Source organism: Acipenser ruthenus, chromosome 45 (assembly GCF_902713425.1).
Source record: "Acipenser ruthenus chromosome 45, fAciRut3.2 maternal haplotype, whole genome shotgun sequence".
NCBI lineage: Eukaryota > Metazoa > Chordata > Actinopteri > Acipenseriformes > Acipenseridae > Acipenser > Acipenser ruthenus.
Window position 1 is genome coordinate 8,502,911 of NC_081233.1, and position 19,170 is coordinate 8,522,080.

At 46.4% G+C, this 19,170-nt stretch overlaps 1 protein-coding gene across 1 annotated transcript; it reads right to left on the reverse strand.

Moving 5' to 3' along the window:
• Positions 1-760: 760 nt before the first annotated feature.
• Positions 761-16,255, reverse strand: LOC117966959 (nck-associated protein 1-like). Its single transcript, XM_059013370.1, has 31 exons — positions 16,079-16,255; positions 15,327-15,437; positions 15,139-15,231; positions 14,979-15,035; positions 14,669-14,811; positions 13,792-13,882; positions 13,550-13,687; positions 13,151-13,199; positions 12,648-12,804; positions 12,372-12,428; positions 12,114-12,210; positions 11,665-11,774; positions 11,191-11,323; positions 10,692-10,773; positions 10,342-10,400; positions 9,852-9,997; positions 9,408-9,540; positions 9,017-9,136; positions 8,406-8,545; positions 7,567-7,698; positions 6,496-6,714; positions 6,265-6,395; positions 5,721-5,818; positions 5,092-5,185; positions 4,773-4,855; positions 4,076-4,156; positions 3,361-3,454; positions 2,985-3,101; positions 2,113-2,222; positions 1,740-1,829; positions 761-1,467 (listed from the first exon to the last, which is right to left on the reverse strand). The coding sequence occupies exons 1-31, from the start codon at positions 16,166-16,168 to the stop codon at positions 1,351-1,353; spliced, it is 3,372 nt and encodes a 1,123-aa protein (XP_058869353.1). The 5' UTR covers positions 16,169-16,255; the 3' UTR covers positions 761-1,350.
• Positions 16,256-19,170: the final 2,915 nt, after the last annotated feature.

The following is a 19,170-nucleotide window of genomic DNA, read 5'->3' on the forward strand; positions in this document are numbered from 1 at the left end:
TTTTTTTGCATAACTGTATATGCACACAAGAATTCCGGTAGCTTTCAGAGAACTTGGTTTTCTGAAAAGTAAAACTTCCAGAAAGGGAATATCGTTACACATCGGAAAATAAATATTCTCATTTAGTTTTATGAACACTCCCGCTATACAGTAAATGACTGGATATGCTAATGAACAGTATGGTTTAAGTTCATGACAAGCTCTATAAATTAGCACACAAGCAAAGTTATTTATTTGAGGATTCTTGCATGTAATGCAGCAGCAGAGCATTCAATTTCATCCCAGAACTGCACAGCAGGCAGCTCTACAAGCAGACGAGCAAGTGGCCAGTAAGTGTGCTTGGAGCAGATTACTGTTTGGAAATTCAGGCCCAGTGAAAATAAAAGAAAGCTCTCCACTGGGTAGTGAGGTAAGTGAGGCTCTGCTAATTGAAGCATTTGTTCTGTGTGAGGCCCCTGGGAGCAGCACACCTTTCCTGTGTCACTGTGTCTATGTGCTTAGGGACCCTGCTGCTATTTCAATCCGTGCTGAAATAAATTTGACCCCTTGTTTCCTGCCCTGATGCAGGTTAGTGCCTGGCTTGTTCTACCCACCACCCCAATGAAGCATCCCTGATTAATTATTATTTCCAGGAAGGCTGTATGTATCCTGGCAACCGTTAACCCCTGAATCCTCAGCATGGAAACCCCAAAGAAAACTTGTGCTGAAGCAGAGAGGGAGGGAGAGAGAACTAAAATAAAAAAAAAATGAAATATACATATTCACAAAATTAATAACGCCAGTTTATTATTGATTAAAGATCTTTAGAAAATATTACAGTGCAAGGCCAACTGTGTCAACTGATAATTTTTTTTTTTTTTTAATTGTTAGCATTGAGCAAAGAGATGGTCAGTTTATAAGCTACAATTAGACCTGTGAGAGTAATATATATGCATATAACATTTATATATTGCGGCTAAAATCCACTGCCCTTCAAAGTGTTATTGTTTACTTTGGATTCTGATGGGATTATTACACACTGTAGTGCCACCAAGTGGTCACACAAGTACCCTGGGATTGGTTTGAAAGAGAACTTCAATATTTCTTTGAAAGGGAAAATCGAATGCAGATTCCTAACATTAAACAAGCTTCAGTGAGCTCGGGACACTAAACCCCCATTGCAAAGCAGTTTAAACATTGGCAGGTTTTACTCTACATTGAATTAGTTACACCTGAGCTCAATTGGAGCAGAGACCTCAAGCTCAGGTGCGGCACACTGAGCTCGCAGGGCAGTCTTCTCACTGGGGTCAGGGCTGGTAGCAGGAAGCTTCTGTCTTGGCAGGACCTCTGTGGACACTGTGGGCTCTGTCTTCACCCTAGCGTGATCGGGACGGTCTGGTAAACGTCTCTGTACGAGTTACGCAGCAGCACGTAGGGGAAGCAGCTCTCCAGCATGTCCAGAGTGAGAAAGGGGGACTCCTCCACAATCTGGAGAGCAAACACAACATTAGTGCTGATCACTGACTGGCCCTGTGTCAACCTGCAAAGTATATTGCTTTAAATGAGGTGGCTACATGACTTCTTTTATCTGGTAAAATAAATTACACATTTTTGTTTTAAAAAGTATGAGTATTGTAACTTGAATTATCCTGCCCCCCAGAGCTATCGTTTTAACTGTCCCTGTGATTGAAAATATAAATAAATAACTTTTGTGTACGGCAGGCAGGCAGACAGACAGATGGACAGACGGATGGACTCACCAGGTGCAGCAGCAGGTAAATGGAGTCTCTGTTTTTGCTCTCGAGTCCCTCCACGTTCTGGCCAAGCTGCAGCAGAGTGGATGAGGCAATCTGGAGAGAATCAGTTTGTAAAACTCAGTGCTGGGAGAGTCAGGACCTTCATCTCAAGCCTGTTTGCAAAGCCCAGATATCTTTGCAATTGCTGTCTCCTCACCCCCCTCGTTCTAGCTCCCACACCCTCTCCACACTCCCTCCTCACCCCCCTCCAGCTCCCACACTCCCTGCTCACCCCCCTCCAGCTCTCACACTCCCTGCTAACCCCCCTTCAGTTCCCACACCCTCTCCACACTCCCTGCTCACCCCCCTCCAGCTTCCACACCCTCTCCTCACTCACCAGAAGGAACTCTTTGAGTTGCTCCTCGATGTTCTTGTTCAGGGTGGTGAGCATTGCTGCAGCCAGCTGGTTGACGGCCACAGCTATGCAGTGGATGTTGTTGGTGTGGCCTGTGGGAGACAGCTGGCGTGAGACGACAAGCTACAGCACCTGCATTGCACCTCAGTGGAGCACAGACGTCTTCTAGATTTTCATTTTGTTCTGCAACTAACTAAACTTCAGCCTGTCACATCATGCAGTGCTCCTGAGGTCGACACACTTTGTAATTGCTGCGGTAGCTGAGAGACCACCAGAGTCCAGATGCAAGCTCATTTCAAGGGTGGAAAATTTCACAGATAACATTCGTCAACGTTGATGTGCCTCGTTCTGAGTGAATGTTAAGTGCTCCCAGGAAATAATATGTATATTCGTTATGTCTGGCCAGGGGCTGTTTCTGAATGCAGTGGGAGTGAGCTTCATTACACTCTGCTGTAACTCAAACCCAATTACTGTGGGAACTAGTTTGAGAATTTTGGCACAATTTGAAAATGGTAAATGCAGCCAAAGGACTCGGAGGGTTAATTTTTGAAATTATTCAAAAACTGATACAGAATAGTGCAACTTGAGCTAACCAGACTGATGCTACAATCCCCAGTTTGAAAAGCAAAAACGAAACTTACTGTAATTACATTTTTTTAGATCTATTTAAGGGTGCATTTAAATACATGAAATCTCTTCAGAATCGGGATCAACAGTAAAAATAAACTAATACAAGAGACATGGTCAGCTGTGCATATTTACTTGTGTTAGAGTCAACTGTACGTATTATTTATGAACCACTGCTTTACTCTGCAGCAGCACACGTGGACACAGCGTGGTGGATGCGGGCTCACCTCCGAACTGCCGGCTGTAGAAGGAGCCGGGATCGAATGCCAGGACAGGCAGGGACACGGCAATGTACACCAGCAGCAGGCAGGCCAGCTTGTATTCCTCGTCCAACGAGGAGTTCTCTACAGGAGGGCACAGGAGTGCAGGTGAGTGCAGCATATAGCAGGGAGGACTACAGTAGACACTGACACATCGTCAGAGTGCATATTGAAACCACGTACTGCAGAGACCCCCAGGAACAGGGGTGTGTTATTCAATCGCATTCATCCTACTGTGTTGTTTGACTGTTTAATTGTTATTTATCATTGTTGTAGGCGTTATTTTTCCCATGAAGGATCATGTCGCTAGTTGTATAAAATGGCCAGAGGAGCCGTTTCTTACGTGTGCGCATGTTGTTGAGTGCTGAAACTAGTGCGGGGTCGATATCACACGGGATGCCGGCCGCCGAGGCTAGCTCAAACACGCTCAGAGTCACCTGCAGGAGAGAGAGGAGCCGCGCACTGGTCAATACAGAGTCCCAAACACACACACTGGTCAATGCAGAGTCCCAAACACACACACTGGTCAATACAGAGTTCCAAACACACACACTGGTCCATACAGAGCCCCAAACACACACATTGGTCCATACAGAGTCCCAAACACACACACTGGTCAATACAGAGTACCAAACACACACACTGGTCAATACAGAGTCCCAAACAAGGTCAATACAAGGCCTTGCACTTGAGAATGGGAGTTGCGTTCATGTTGATTGGACAAGGCTGTTGTAATTCGTGGGCTTTATTTTCAGTTCCGTTGAAGGGTATTGGGAAGACGTGAGCAGGAAAGGCTGAGATAAACTTGTAAGACATGTTGCATTGCGGTCCGGGCCCCTTGAGGCTTCACTCTGAAGTGTGTCAGTCAGTCACGCAGGGGCTCAGTTAAACAAACCTTTTGAGACCACAGGATGTGGTGCAACCTCACAGTGAAGCCTGAAGCAACAGAACAGTGCTCTACAATGGAAGCTATAGAAAAGATATATGATTAACATGAAGCAGCCCAGATTAATGGCTATCCACCTAGCCAGCAGGAAGAGACGAGCTAGCGACAGTACCTTGATGTCCGTGTCTGGTGTGACGAAATCCCGCAGGCATTCGATGGGTCCCGCCAGGTAGGGGCAGTGTTTGTGTAACACCTAGGAGCAGGAACAGAGTGTGCAGATTACTCTGTGCACTGGGGAGCTTTCAGGTAGGGCACCTCCCAGTCAGGAACTGCACACCATTTGCACATGATTGATTTTGAGTCCTGCCAGATATCTTTCCTCTCCAGCAAGCTGCTGTTTCTATAGGGCTGGGGCACTTGTCTCCTCTCTGCAGCTGTGAGTCTGAGCTGCTACACTGACTGTTCAGACTGTGGGGACGTGTCCTCCTACGGCTGGCAGTTTGATTGACTGAATAGCCCCGTTGATCAGAGAAATAATGCAGGTAATGCTGTACTTTGATTGAATCTACCCGGAATTAACTACTACCTAAATACACCCACCCCTCATTATATCGCCCTTCGCTATACTGCGGATTCGGATATATCGCGGTCCTGGAGTTGGCTCCCCATTTTTACAGTATTAACAGTGCACAGTTAGCTGCAATATACATAGGCAAATTCACTTAGAATTACTGTTCGTGACAATGACAACTAATGGTCAAGATCTGCCATTCTGTTCTTGTTTTCCTGCTTTATTGTCATGTTTCCTAGAGCAGTGTGCAGGGGTCAGAGAGTTGGTCTGGTCGACAGTCATCTCTTGCGATACTCACGTCTCGGAGTGTGTCCTGGGTCATTGCGCGGAAGGAAAGGATGACCCCGATGATGGTCATTCTCTTCAGAACGTTCTCTCCAGCTGTGGAGAAAGTGTAGTCTGGTCAGCAGTGTTTCAGGTCTGTGTTATAACACACCTCCAGTGTATCTGTATGTAACACACCTCCAGTGTATTCATAGTGCATACGTTTTTTTAATGTTGTAACAAATGAGAGCTGCGAACTGAAGTGTTTAGCACAACAGTGTGAAACTGTCAGCCGTTTAAAAATATGACACATTTTTTCATATCTGCCCCCCACCCTCCCGTCCCTTACCTACCTGGCAGCCTCTTGCGAAGGGCAGCCATCTCCTCTGGTCTGTCGAATTTGGATCTCATCTGCACTAAAACATCCATGTTCTCGATTACGAGTTTCTGAAATTGTATATTTAAAAAAGGAGGGATTTGAGCAGCGAACGTGATATAGCCATTCTTTTTTTTTTTTTTTTTGCTCTGTTTAATACCGTCGGAAGAAAGTATTATAGTTTATAGTGAACAAAATGCAACATGTGTGCCAGTGGAATTGATGTGAATCCAGGGAAGCTCTTGGGGCTTTGGCAGCGAAGGATCCAGTGATCCCTGAGAGATTATTATCACCATTATTTAGTCATTTAGCAGACGCTTTTATCCAAAGCGACTTACAGATACTAGGGGGTGAACTATGCATCACAACTGCTGCTGCAGAGTCGCTTACAATAGGACCTCGGTTTTACGTCTCATGCGAAGGACGGAGCACAAGGAGGTTAAGTGACTAGCTCAGGGTCGCACACAGTGAGTCAGTGGCTGAGCTGGGATTGAACCGGGAAATTCCTGGTAAAAAGCGCCTTTCTTTAACCACTGGACCACCAAACCTCCCGGGGAGATCCCGGAGAGATCCCTGAGAGATCCCAGAGCGCTTCAGTCACCATACCTTGAGCTCATTGACTTGTGAGGTGATGTGCCACATGAGATTTTCACCCAGAAACTTCATCCCATAGGAGCCTATCAGTTCTGACAGAGCCTGCAGTTCTACAGGGAAAGAAAGAAAAAAGAAATGAAATACCACGTATACTTTATCTCATGAGATTACGTCCACCCCAAACTGCCACGCTTTCCACGCATCGCTTTTTAAGTTAATCAAGTACCGGTAACTAAAACTAGTTTCAGTGTCTAGCCATTCTGCTGTATTGAAACAATGTCCATCGAGGATGGAAACAAGACTCCTATTGCATAGCAGTTTCGCCCATTCCAGGTTTTAACATGTGCTAGACTAGCCCCAATGTCTAGGTATCTAGCTCAGGTGTGTCTTATTATTAAACTCACAGTAAAAACCAGGAGTGGATCACACTGCTATGCAGGGGGTGGTCCTATTTCCACCCCTGTCCTTGCTGGTGCAGCTATGGTAAGTTCACCCGTTGCGTGCAGCACACTAGATATTTAGTTAGTGTTCAGTAGCTCCTCGCCCACGCTCTCACCACAGATGTCGGAGTACTCCTGTGCGCTGAAGCTCTGCTCGTTATCGCTCGGCTGGCTCATGAACGCTCTCATGGTGGGGGAGTGGGTGATGGTGCCATTGCTTGCCTGACGCAGCAGCCCCTCCAGGTACCTGGGAACCGAGAGCAGCTTGTCAGCGCGACCACAGCCAGACACACACACTGTTATACGGGCTACAGTTCGCAGTGCTTCGAGTTAATGCTGAGTGTTACCAGTTTGTGTAGAGGGTGGTGATGGTCTGTTCCCCCAGACTGTCCAGTGGCTGGGTCTGCTGCAGCAACACGTTTTTGACTAGACGTGTCACGTCTACGTTGATGTAGCTGGAGAGCGTGTGCAGAGACTCCACGTAGGCCCGGATGCTCGCCAGGAGCTCAGAGGGGCGGCTGATCTCCTTCGTGGTCTGGTTGTAGTTCGCCATGCGGATGATGGTCCTGCAGACACCGGGAACAAGACAGTCAGGCTCCGCAACCATCAGTGTGGGAATGCACAGGGCAGTCAAGCACACAGAGTTAGAGTACAACTACTGCGAAATACATGGGAAACTCAGTGCGAAATACATGGGAAACTCACAGCTAAATACATGGGAAACTCACTGCTAAATACATGGGAAACTCACTGCTAAATACATGGGAAACTCACTGCTAAATACATGGGAAACATAGACATGAGCTCTAAACTATAATAACCATGCGAGTGACCCCGCAGGTGACCCCGAATTATTCAAATCAGTGAGACGTGTTGTAACAGACTGCTTGAAGGATATCTAGATTGCTTCTATTCAAGCAGATGCTAATGTATTGCTTTTGCATGTGTTTGTAGTAGCTAGTGGGTGAAGCCTGTTGTATAAATATTTTTGTTAGATTTTCAATCAAACTGGGCTCAATAACATCACACTGCACAGCTATGGCCAGACGTTTTGCATCGTCTAGAATTTTAGGATTGAGACATAATTAAAAAATATCTATATATGTATTAACACCATTTAGATCTTTTATTTAACATCATGTAATCAAATAAATTACAAAATCATATCACAAAAAAAGTCTACCGGAAGCCCTAATAGTACTACAGTATTTCATGTTAAATTTCAAAATGTTATTTTTTTATTTCTTCTGTTTTTCATTAAGTACTGTATACGTAAACGTAACATTATTCAGCTGGTTTCATTCGACTTTATGAAGCACAATGAGTTAATTCCAAAGGGTGATGCAAAACTTTGGGCCAGAGCTGTACTTTCGAGCCCACGCGTTTTTCTGTCATTCCTAAAGGTCTGATCGTGTTACTTGGAGAGTCGAGTTTCCAGTTGTGCGAGCAGGTACTCTGCAGGGATTACGACGTGCTCCCACACAGTGAAATGAGAAGAGTAGTTAAACGTGAAGCACAGCTCTGTCAGGGTCAGGTGCAGCTTATCCATGCTGGAGGAGAGAGAGAGGGAGGGAGGGAGGGAGGGAGGGAGAGAGAGAGGGAGAGGCAGGGCATCAGATGCTGAGAACAATGTCATTTCCTTCAGCTTCGAAAGTAGGGTTGCCAGCTGCCCCCATGATTCTGACACGCTTTACCAGGAAAAAAAAAAAGCCCCAAATTTATGCTAAAAGTAACGAAGGAAAATTGTAAGCGACTGCCTGCACGGGCAAGCCCAATATCCGCTAGTTTTAAATGGAACTGGTAACCCTGCGGAGTGAGAACGTGCTCGTGAACCCGCGCCACTCTGACGTGTCTCTGCAGCGAGTGAGCACGGGTATATACAGTGTATACTACGCAGGGTTTCCCCTCCCTGGTCCTGAGAACCCACTGTGTCTGCTGGTTCTCATTCTGAGCTCTCAATTACTTAACTAGACCCTTGACTGAACTGATAATTTGCTTAATTAGACCTTTTTAAATTGTTTTCAGCTCTTAAACAGTTGCAGAGTTCAGGTTATTTATAAAATGTTGTAGCTAAATTGAACTCTGCAGCTGTTTAAGAGCCGAAAACATTTAAAAAAAGGTCTCATTAAGCACATTATCAGTTCAGTCAAGGGTCTAATTAAGTAATTGAGAGCTCAGAATGGAAACCAGCAGACACAGGGGGTCCCCAGGAGCAGGATTGGGAAGCCCTGTACTACAGGGTGAAATTGCAGCTGACTTGGTGACGACGGCTCGGTCCTTCCTCTGACTCTCCGCCCCGGGCTTCTCGTGCTGCAGCTCGCCCCTCTTGGCTGCCTGTTTCTTCTGCTGCTTGTTGCGGGCCTTGCTGATGGTCTGGGCACAGTGCTTAGGCAGCAGCTAGGAGGAGGGACAGAATGAAAACATCACTATAAAGGCAACTCCCTTTATTTATTAATATATTTTGTAATATTAATGTGTTTACTAAATAATCCCAACAAATAATGCACTTCACTCAACTGCTGCCTCATCTTCTTTTTTTAACAGCACTGGTGTTTTGTGCACGTTCCCTTATCCCATTCTGCCACCTTGTGGCCGCATGCAGTCGGCAAGTTTATATTTTATTTTTTTTTGTCTTTGTGATTTACAAAGCTTTAAATTCGTTTATTTTCTAGCTGCGGACGTATTTCTGACAACTCCACTGTAACTAGTTAAATAGCTTCAGTGTGTATCTGACAGTCACACAGGGGTATACCAAGACTGAGCGGTTACCTGCCCTGCAGGTCTGAGTTATGCTCTGTTAAAAGTTGAATTTGTGCCCATGTCTGTCTCAGTATTAACGCTGTCCTGTGGGGGTCTTGACTGCTGTACCTTGTCGCTGAGGTTCCGCTGCTCTGCACAGATCTCCATGGCGATGTTGGAGGTCTGCTTGGCGATCTCCTCCAGGAAGCTGGTGCAGAAATGAAGGCTCTTCTTCTCCAGGAGAGGGAGCTGTAGAGTAAGAGAGAGAAGCACACACACACACATACCTGTATTATAAAATATCTTCTCCATATGTGTTTTATGTGAAATGTTATTGCTCAAAAATAAACACAGTTTTAAAAAAAAGGAAATGATTCCATTTTTTATTATATATAATTTGCTTCCTGAGATCAATAGAACTGAACTTGAAGGTGTCATTTATAACCACCTACTGCTGCAAGTTCGGCTCGGTTTCCATTCGGATACAGTGGAGCGCACAGAAGGCTAAACTTCTACTGACCTCTTCTGGGCACATGCTGTGTGTGCATTTGCTGAAGTGGGAGCAGAGCAGAGGGAAGGAGATCAGGTATCTCAGCATTTGAAGCTCATCGCTGCTCTGAGAAAACATCTTCTCAAACACTCGCGGGTAGAAGCTGCAGAGGGACACAACACAGCCAGGAGTCTGTTATTGATCTGGCAATCTGGATACCGCATGTGTCGCACAAACTGGCAAACCATCCTGCATACAAAGCCAACCTGGAAACAGATACAAGCAAGCATTGCTCTCATGCACCAGTGATCCCCATTGTCCTCCTTCTGCATGACAGCATAAGCTTCCCTATTCATGTCTCTTCTTCCAGCTAACTCTTATTGTAACTTCTTATTAATGTAGATTGCTGCCTATGTTTGTTAATGAGAGGGTTCTCCCAGGTACACCTGGATGTGGAGCTGAATGGACACTGACCAGAAGATGGAGAGGTCTGAGGTCTCCTGGATGAGGCCGTCAATGCCATCCATCATGCAGGTGTGGAAGACGATCATGTTCATGAGGTGGGCCAGTTGTGGACACTCTCGGAGATTCATCGGGGCCTTGGCCACGCTGGCGTAGGACTGGAAGGGACACAGGACACAGTTAGCAGTTCTGACAGGTCAAACAGTCAGTTAGGAATCACCAGCAGTAAATACTGCGCTAAATCCAGTTAAAGCAATAAGAGGTCACAGACTGCTTTTCAGCCTGATGGTGATCCTTGCTGTTGAATGTCGCTGAAGATGTGGAAAGTGAATTTCAGCTTTATTTGTTTTTGATGCATTTTAGGTTTAGTGTTCTCAGACCGGAGCAAGCTATCCCCTCCCTCGTCCTCCTTGGGGTGTTTATTATTAGTAGTATCAGATTAGGTCTGTTGGCCTTTCACACATCATTAGAATTGCGACCGTACTCCATGGAATCCACTGACCTGCAGTCTGAACCAATCAAGTCTGAGCCCTCTCAGGTCAAACTCCTCCCCATTGTCCACTGCAACAGGAACACAAGAAACAGTCAGGCACAGGGTGAAGGGCTTTGAATATGCATTTACGTGAACCAATGTGAATGGATACACTATGCCCTGATCCAACTACCTTCTATGATGAGGGTGCATGGTGTGGTACAGCAGCCAGGTGAAAGCACAGAGTAATGAAAACCTCTTTGTGTGTTGCCAGGAGAAGCAGAGGGTTCCAAATGCTACGGCTATGAAGAAGCTGCCTTTCTGGTGCAATTAAAACAATGTGCTGGCTGACTGCTTGGGTCGGGCACGTTCTCACTCACCTTGCTTCAGAGTCATTGAGGACAGAGTCGAGACGAACGAGGACATCAGGATGGACTCCTCCTCCGGACAGACAAACAGGCTCTACAGACAGGAGGTATTGCATTCATCTAGAGGATTGTCCCAGTATGCAGGGTCTGTGATGGTAACTCTGTGTGTGTGTGTGTGTGTGTGTGTGTCTGGGGGCGTGCAAATAAAATTAATCCTCAACAACCGGGGAGTCCTTATTATTGAAATGCGGTTAGGAATATCCAGTCTGTTTATCGGCACTAAATTACTGGACTCAAAACCTGAGTCAAATGAACAGCTGTTCTTATCGGTCCCAAAAAATATCACAGAAAAGTCTTGTTTGTGCCAATAGCTATATGTGGTAATTATGTGATTGCACAATGTTATACATTTATTTACAGATGGACGATGAACAGGATAAAGTGCTCTAGGCAAAACAAACACAGTGCAAACGGTTCGCCTAAAACCCTGGGAGTGGCCCCTGCTCCTTACCTGCACGATGTCGTTGAGTGCCAGCGCGTCGAACTGTGCCAGGTACTGCAGGTGGTATCGCTGGAGCACGGGGGTGTGGCGGCGCAGCAGAGCACGAAGCGACTCCATGCAGAACAGCAGCTCTGCGATGTGCCTGGAACAACAGCCATTCCGTGAATCATCTGGAGCGCCAGCAGTAGTCATTCTGATATTTATTTTATTAAAGCTTTGTCAGTGGCTAAAGAAAGTGGCTTGTTACCAGGAGGTTAACCCACTTGTCTCTGTAAGTCCCTTTGGATAAAAGCGTCTGCCAAATGACTAATTATTAATAATAATAATAATAATAATAATAATAATAATAATAATAATAATAATAATAATAATCTCTGTTTTAATCCTCTGCCAGGGCTGTACACTCTTAAGTCACGTTTGTTTTTAGACTGTCGGAGGCCCCGTCGGCTGCAGCTAGCAGGGATTTGGGTGTCTTTCACTCACGTGTCCACGTAGTCTTCAGGGGTCTTGGTCTTGAGGACGTGTTCAGAGTGACGGACCAGCCAGCAGACCTCGTCCCGGGAGAAAGAGAGAGCCATGAAGACGAACAGGGCCTGGCGGGGGTAGAAAAAAGTTAAGCCTAGAACTGTAGGATTGAGACATCATTTAAAAACTGTATGAACATAATTTATTTTATTTAACATCATGTAATTTTTGTCAGTTTTTCGTTAAGTACATGGGAAAACTACAGTGTTGTATGTAATTCAGTTATTCATTATTCAGCAAGGTTTCATTCGACTTTGTAAAGCAAAATTAGTTAATTCTATAGGGTGATGTGGCTTTAGCTGTCGATGTTTTTCAGTTGCATCACATACAGGATCTAGACAGACAGACAGACAGAGACTGAGGAGCAGAGCGGAGACAAGCCCTTGCTTTGAATCCCAGCTGCCTACCTTGGGTCCCAGCAGCCCGGGTTCATCTGAAAGAATATTGACAAGTTCCTTGACAGCACTCCTCAGGAAGTTTCTTCTTTCCCTGTGGATCTGCCCACTGCACGGAAACACACCGTTTTGTACGTTTCACATCATTGCAGTTGAAGGGATCGTAGACAAAATGAACTCTAGAAATGCTGCAGACCAGCCAATAACAATTGCGTTTTCCAAACTCAAAAATGGATCCGCATGCAGTGTTTAGTGTTGAGATGCACTGACCTGTTGGCAACGGCATACTCCCTGCATTCCTTTATATCTGCAGTCCTTTTACTGTGTCTGGAGAAGGAGAAGAAGAAGAACCAATGAGATCAGTAAAGCGTACGCTTGAGTAACGTCTCCTGCACACAGTGTCAGTCCCATATGTTGGATAATGGATGGTGTTTTTTTTTCGTATAAAGTTATGCTATTTTGTTTCTGCTTGTTAAAATGTAAACGTCCAAAGACACGTCAAGCTGACAGGCTGCAGTAGAGCTGTGGCCGGGCAGCGATCCTTACCCCTTGAGGCCATCGAAGAAGTCCTCGCTGACCTTGTGTACCAGCAGCACCTCGTCCCTGATCAGCGTGATGCACAAGCTGCTCTTCAGCGCGCTCTTCCACAGCTCCAGGGAGGGCAGGTTGGTGCTCAGGCTACTGTAGCACAGCAGGAACCCAACTGGGGGCCACAGGGGAGGTGGATTAGAGTTAGACAAGAGGCTCAGGGGAGGAGGGGGGTTAGACAGGAGACAGGCTCAGTGTGTGTCCCAGGATGCTGTCTCACAGCTCCAGGGAGGTTTAACACTGGATGCCCAGTACAGGAGAGGAGGGGCGTGTGAGAAGATCATGATCTGTGGGGGAACACAGGCTGCCCTCCACCTGGATAAGGATGAGAGTTCATGAAGAGACTTGGATCGGGGCTGTTCTATAGGAATACAACTGCAAAAATACATCAGGGCTACTTAAAAAGCCTGCACAGTGGACACGTCAGATGACCCAACATTGTCACTGCATTGTGAACTTACTGATTATCCATCGCTCCATCACCTCCATTGGCAGATATTCACACAGCATCTAAGGAGAAAGGACACGGCTGTTTTAGTTCAGGCTTTTGAACTCGCTCAGTAACTTGGCGAGAGGGCTCTGGCTGTTGTTACCCAGTGGGCAGGGTATGTCAGTCCAACATAGTGACTGAGTATGTCACAGTGGGAGGAGTCAGTGGCTCACTATGTCATTATGGGAGTGGTCTATGGCTCACTGTCACTGTGGGAGGAGTCAGTGGCTCCCTATTCCATAGTGACTCGTTCTGAACCACTCAGTTACTTAACGCAGCCACTGTGTCACTGAGTCAGTGGCTCACAATGTCACTGTGGGAGGAGTCAGTGGCACACCTTGTCACAGTGGTAGGTCAGTCAGTACCTTACCGTCTCATTGTGGGCGGGATTCAGCATGGTTGCCGCGGCGCTCAGAAGGCTGAGAAGCTGGGCACTGCGCCACTGTCCCGCCGAGAGATTCCGACGCGGGAAAAGATACTGGAGAGAAAGCAGGGCCTCCGTCACCGCCTGGCGGGGGAAAGGATGGGGGGGGGGGACATTATCAATATCATCATCATCAAGCTTCTACCATGTCTGACAGCTTTAGGAGTGGAAGGGAGGGGTTCCCTCACCTTGGTGTGTGGCCCGAACTCCTCAGTCAGCTTCTTCCAGGGTGGCTCGTACTCCAGCAGCATGTGTCCCAGCCGGGGGTACGCGGGGTCACTGCAACCAAGCACAGCCCTGTCACACAGCACTCACTACACCCGACTGCAACCGAGCACAGCCCTGTCGCACAGCACTCACTACACCCGACTGCAACCGAGCACAGCCCTGTCACACAGCACTCACTACACCCGACTGCAACCAAGCACAGCCCTGTCACACAGCACTCACTACACCCGACTGCAACCGAGCACAGCCCTGTCACACAGCACTCACTACACTCGACTGCAACCAAGCACAGCCCTGTCACACAGCACTCACTACACCCGACTGCAACCGAGCACAGCCCTGTCACACAGCACTCACTACACCCGACTGCAACCAAGCACAGCCCTGTCACACAGCACTCACTACACCCGACTGCAACCAAGCACAGCCCTGTCACACAGCACTCACTACACCCGACTGCAACCAAGCACAGCCCTGTCACACAGCACTCACTACACCCGACTGCAACCAAGTACAGCCCAGTCACACACAGAGACTCTCTGACCTTTATCTAGCTGCCTGGAGGAAGGGCGGTCCGTCTAGCCACGGATTCCCAGAGGTTTTATTTCCCCTACTAACTTGGTTAGGGGGTTCTTGTTTTTCCTCTCCTGAGCGCTAACAGATCACGATGGCACCAAAGCGAGCGAGGATAGCCGAATGGCCTTTTCTCATTCTGGGATTTCTTATGTTCGTATGATAGATTTGCTACAACCCATTGATATAAACCTGGCATGGGTGGATTGCAGTATTGCATTGCTCACGCTCTGTGTTCTCCAAGTGAGTGTGCTTTGTGCCTACCTGGCTCCGTTGGACATCTCGTGAGCGCAGTTGTACATCCCCACCAGGACCTTCTTGTCGTCGATGCGGGACAGCATGAGGATCACAGAGGTGTAGGTGACAATCAGGTCCAGGTAGCTCTTCGTGAACTCGTAGTTTACAGTCTTGTGGGGAGAAGGCATGCTCATCAGATCATGGGTGGGTGTTTTTTTTATATATATATATATATATATATATATATATATATAATATATATAATTGATAAATTGATTCACACAGCTGGATAAACGATCGTAATACCAATTTTTTTTTTTTAATTTGCAGCACTTACAATATTGAAGAAACACTGGCAGGCATCGATTGTGTTCAGCAACTCGTAAACGTGGTCCTGCAACGGATGAGTAAAGCATCGATGAGTGAAAGGTTGTAAGCTAATCCACAAATCCCTTATACAGTCACCCTGAACTGCATCACCCTGAGCCCGGACTCACCCTGAACTCCATTACGTCGATGAAGGTATGGTAGAAACTCGTCAGGGTGTTCAGCACTTCAGACTTCTCCTTCTGGATGTTGTTCAGATTTTGCTAAATGTAAAACATATCTGTATTAAAGGTACCATCGTTTTACCCGTGAACGTGGTGGTGTGGTGGGGGGGAGAGGGAGTGTTTGGGGTGCTTACATTGTTTCCTCGGAAGTCAATGTTGGGGAATTTCTTGTTGATGTACTTTACAGCCGACTCCATGCTCTTCTCTGTGAGGCATGAGGGTCTGAGCTTCGGGTCCGAACATGTCTGTGAAACAGGAGAGAGCTTGAGTTAAACAAAACCAACCACAATGTCCGACTGCTGCAGTTCATGTAGGCCATGAACTGCAGTTACCCGCAGCTTTGTTTTTGCACAGTTACAGTGTATCACCAGCACTTCCTTGTTTTGCAAAATATCAGCAGTTTTCAGTGCAGCATTCTGCTTCCTGTTTTGTCTTCACATGTCTGTGACTTCCTCTTTCAAGCTGGGTCTTTACAGCCTGCTACCTGCCAGCCACAATATTGTGTGCATGTTTCTGTGTGTTTCCAATGCACATCCGTGAGCCAGAGGATTACACCTTTCTGATTCTTTACGGTACGCAGGGGGTCAGCATTGGGTAAATGGAAAAGTAAACCTCACAGAGAAAGGCTGCAGAGATATCTGTTACTTCCAGCTGGACAAGAAATAAATACTGCTTTGCATTGTGAGATCAGTAATTTAGCAGATTACCGTTTTGTGTGTATCCTCTTTTTTCAAACTCCGCTCTGGTCCCTCCCCACCCCTATCGGCCTCAGTGCAGTGTAAAATGCTGAAAATGCTGAGCCCTGTTTGTGTCCTCTGCTCTGCACTAGCCCTGTGTGTAGGGTGGTTCTGTACAATCGGATCAGGCCCAGGCTAGGCTGCCTCACCTTCTTGATGTAATTGATGCGGATGAGCACACCCCTGCCCCTCTCGTTCAGGATGGTCAGCTTCTCGGCTAGCTTGTGCTGGTACGCCATGATCCTGGACACTGCCGGAGATTTGAACCCCGATCCGTGTCCTCTGCTCTCTGATCCCCGGAACAGCTCCTGTGTCTCTCTGTCTGTCTCTGTTGTCAGAGATAGGGTGGGGTGATCACCAGCCCATCTCCCACCCTCTCCTTCCCTATTGGCCCGTTTCTCAAACCAGACTGCCTGTTCTGGCTTTTTATTGGCTGCTTGGGGGCCCCTTTGGCTTTCCATTGGCTTGCAGTGAGGAGCAGAAGTGAAACCCACACGGCAGCCACGGAAGCGTTTGTGCTGACGTCATGGTTTCCTGTAGGTTAAAACTACGCTCTCGGATCTCTGGCTCAAAGATCTTCCTCTATTTATAATTGAGCGTCATGCTGCACACTGCAGGGTAGCAGGTGACTCTGTGGTTAAGGCGCTGGGCTGCAACGCAGGAGACCCCTTTAAGAGAAACTTCATAATTTATAAACAGTGCCATAAACGTGCACTAGGTGGCACTGTTGGCATGAAGCTAGCTAGGGTTAGCCAATGCAACCCGATAGTTCAGTATCCTGACGTTCAGGGTTGCATTGGTTACATCTAGCTTTAGGCATGTTTTGCCCCCTCATTTTTTTCTTTTAAAGTCATCTCTTCTCCACATGGGAAAGTAAAACAATATACAGTACTTCATGTTTCCGTACAATGTGTGAAACTACCTAGAAGGTGTATTTTTTTTTCTTATGTATAATATGAATTTCAAAACTATTATTTTCTTTTCATATTTCTGTCTGCGTGACAAATCTCTGAATGTGACTAATCTTTTAATACACAAGATCAGCTTAGACCACTCAGTATATATATATATATATATATATATATATATATATATATATATATATATATATATTCTGAAGGTATCTCTGTGTTGTTCGTGACAATATATGTGACTTCTTTTTCTACAATTTTTCTAACCACAAGATTAGACCTAATTCACGTGGTGCCACATTTGCCATGGGCTCCGGAATCACCTCACCTGGTCTCTTCAAACCCAGGAGGGCTCTGTCACAGAGTAGGCAGATAGCCAGAGCCATTAGCTGTCCATTGACTGCGCTGGAGTGGGATGGTGCAGGCTTGGTGCCAAGTCCCATGACACAGCCAGTCTCCCTCATGCAGCGAGGGCTGAACTGTTCAACCTAACAGACAGGAAACAAGCTACGGGTGATCCGCTAACTCCCTGGCACCAATTCCCTGGGCTTGAAGCTCACAGCACTAACTACATTAACTCAATTAAAAACACTAAATACACTCATTTTAGAATCTCTATCATCCAAGACAAGCCCAGAAGATTCTAAACATCTCACTAGCAGCACAAGCCCCTGGATAATAATGGCAATCGTCCTGTACTGCTCAAAGCATGTCCAATTGCACACAGTGGCCGAATGATAGAGCTGCCTTTTGATGTAGGTTCCATTGCTTTTCTGATTTTGGTATCTGAGGTAGCACATTCTATGTGAGGTTTGAAATCATAGAGCCAGGGCCAATTCTATAGCCCGAGGCAGCTGTGTGAGGTGTGAGCACTGCTAACGTGTGATTAGCCGGGACTGTTTCCTGCAGCACAGGTATTGACAGAGCAGGTGGGAGAGATTTAGTGTCAGAATCACCGGCCCTCGTGTGGAGGCTTGTCTGGGTTGAGCTCAGAGTTGCTTTAATATTACCAAGGTCCTCCGAGGGGCTGTGCACACAAAGGATCTGCAATGAAAACACTGTGCTGCCTTTGCCAAAGCCCAGGCCCTGATATACTGGAGGACAGTGGAAAATAATCCTTTTGTTGGTTTAATGGTCTTTTGTATATTTTTCAGGAAACCTTCACAAAGAGATGAGTGCTTGTGACTCCCAGCTCTCCAAACGCTGTACGACAACGAGAGAGGGGTAGGTGGCACACTAGCTGATACAGACTTGCATACTGGATTAAATGTATTCTGAGATTTGAAAGGCTGGGTACTGGGGTCGGGTAGTAAAGAGGGTGGGATTTGGTGTCTCTCTAGATTTTCCTGTTTCCCAAAGCCAGTCATACCCCTTCAGGAGCCAGTTCCCAAAAATCCTGCCCACTTTCGGATAAGCCGATTAGGGCTCCCTGTGTGGAGTATCTCGTTTTATTCTCCTCTGTGTTTTTTCTTCCCACTCTTTGATTGCCTGCCAGAGACGAGATTGAAGCCCAGTCCTTTTGACGGCATCTCTGCTGGTTTATGGCAAAGTAATACTGTGAGGCGCTGCTGTCATCATTCACTGCTCTGCCTCTACCCACAAGGCAAAGTCATTTTAACACATCGTCAAGGGGCTGGAGTTAGGGTTACAACTTCACAGACTGGCCCCTTAGCTGTTTAACCAGGAAGTCACTTACTGGAGTGAATGCTGGTATTCAGAGTCAAAACCAAAATGTGAGTGTGAAAAAACGTCACAATATCCGAGTGATATTTGTCAAGCAAGTGGCATGGTCTCCAATGACTATGCAGCAGTTTATATCAATGAAAACATGTTGCTAGGGTACTGGGGTACTGCCTTGTAAGGACTAACCTCATTGAGTTACTGATAATGGTTCTGCTAGGGCTTGTGCAGCATAATCCACTGGTATTATAGTGGGATCCCATTGTCATTTTTTTCTTTTTTTTCTGCAAGTGATTGAGAAAACAGACATCAAAGGCTGTGTGATAACCATGTCACGCACGCTAGATTAAGAGCGTTAATCTCTAAAAACATATTTGTACGATGGTCAGTCGTCAGATCCTGAAGGTGTAGTGGTTTCTCAGTCGTGTTTTCAAATCTCGACTAATATATAATTTCTTGCTGTCAGCACTACAGTCTTCTGTACACAGAAACATAAAGGAATTGTTGTGACACTTGTGTAGTTGTAAGGGTGGTGGTCGGGTGCTGTATTATGGATTGAAGGTATAGTTTGTGTGGGTGTGTTCTATACGGTTGATCTCTGCTTTGCTAAGTCACACTGGTGGGAGTTTGTGAATGTGCTTTGCAGCCAG

Excerpts from the sequence above, each read along its gene's own strand:
- LOC117966959 (XM_059013370.1), bottom strand. The coding sequence starts at position 16,168 with ATGGCGTACCAGCACAAGCTAGCCGAGAAGCTGACCATCCTGAACGAG. Across the intron at positions 15,438-16,078 it reads GCATCAATTACATCAAGAAG|ACATGTTCGGACCCGAAGCT; the intron begins GTGAGGCAGCCT and ends CCTGTTTCACAG. Across the intron at positions 15,232-15,326 it reads TTGACTTCCGAGGAAACAAT|CAAAATCTGAACAACATCCA; the intron begins GTAAGCACCCCA and ends TTTTACATTTAG.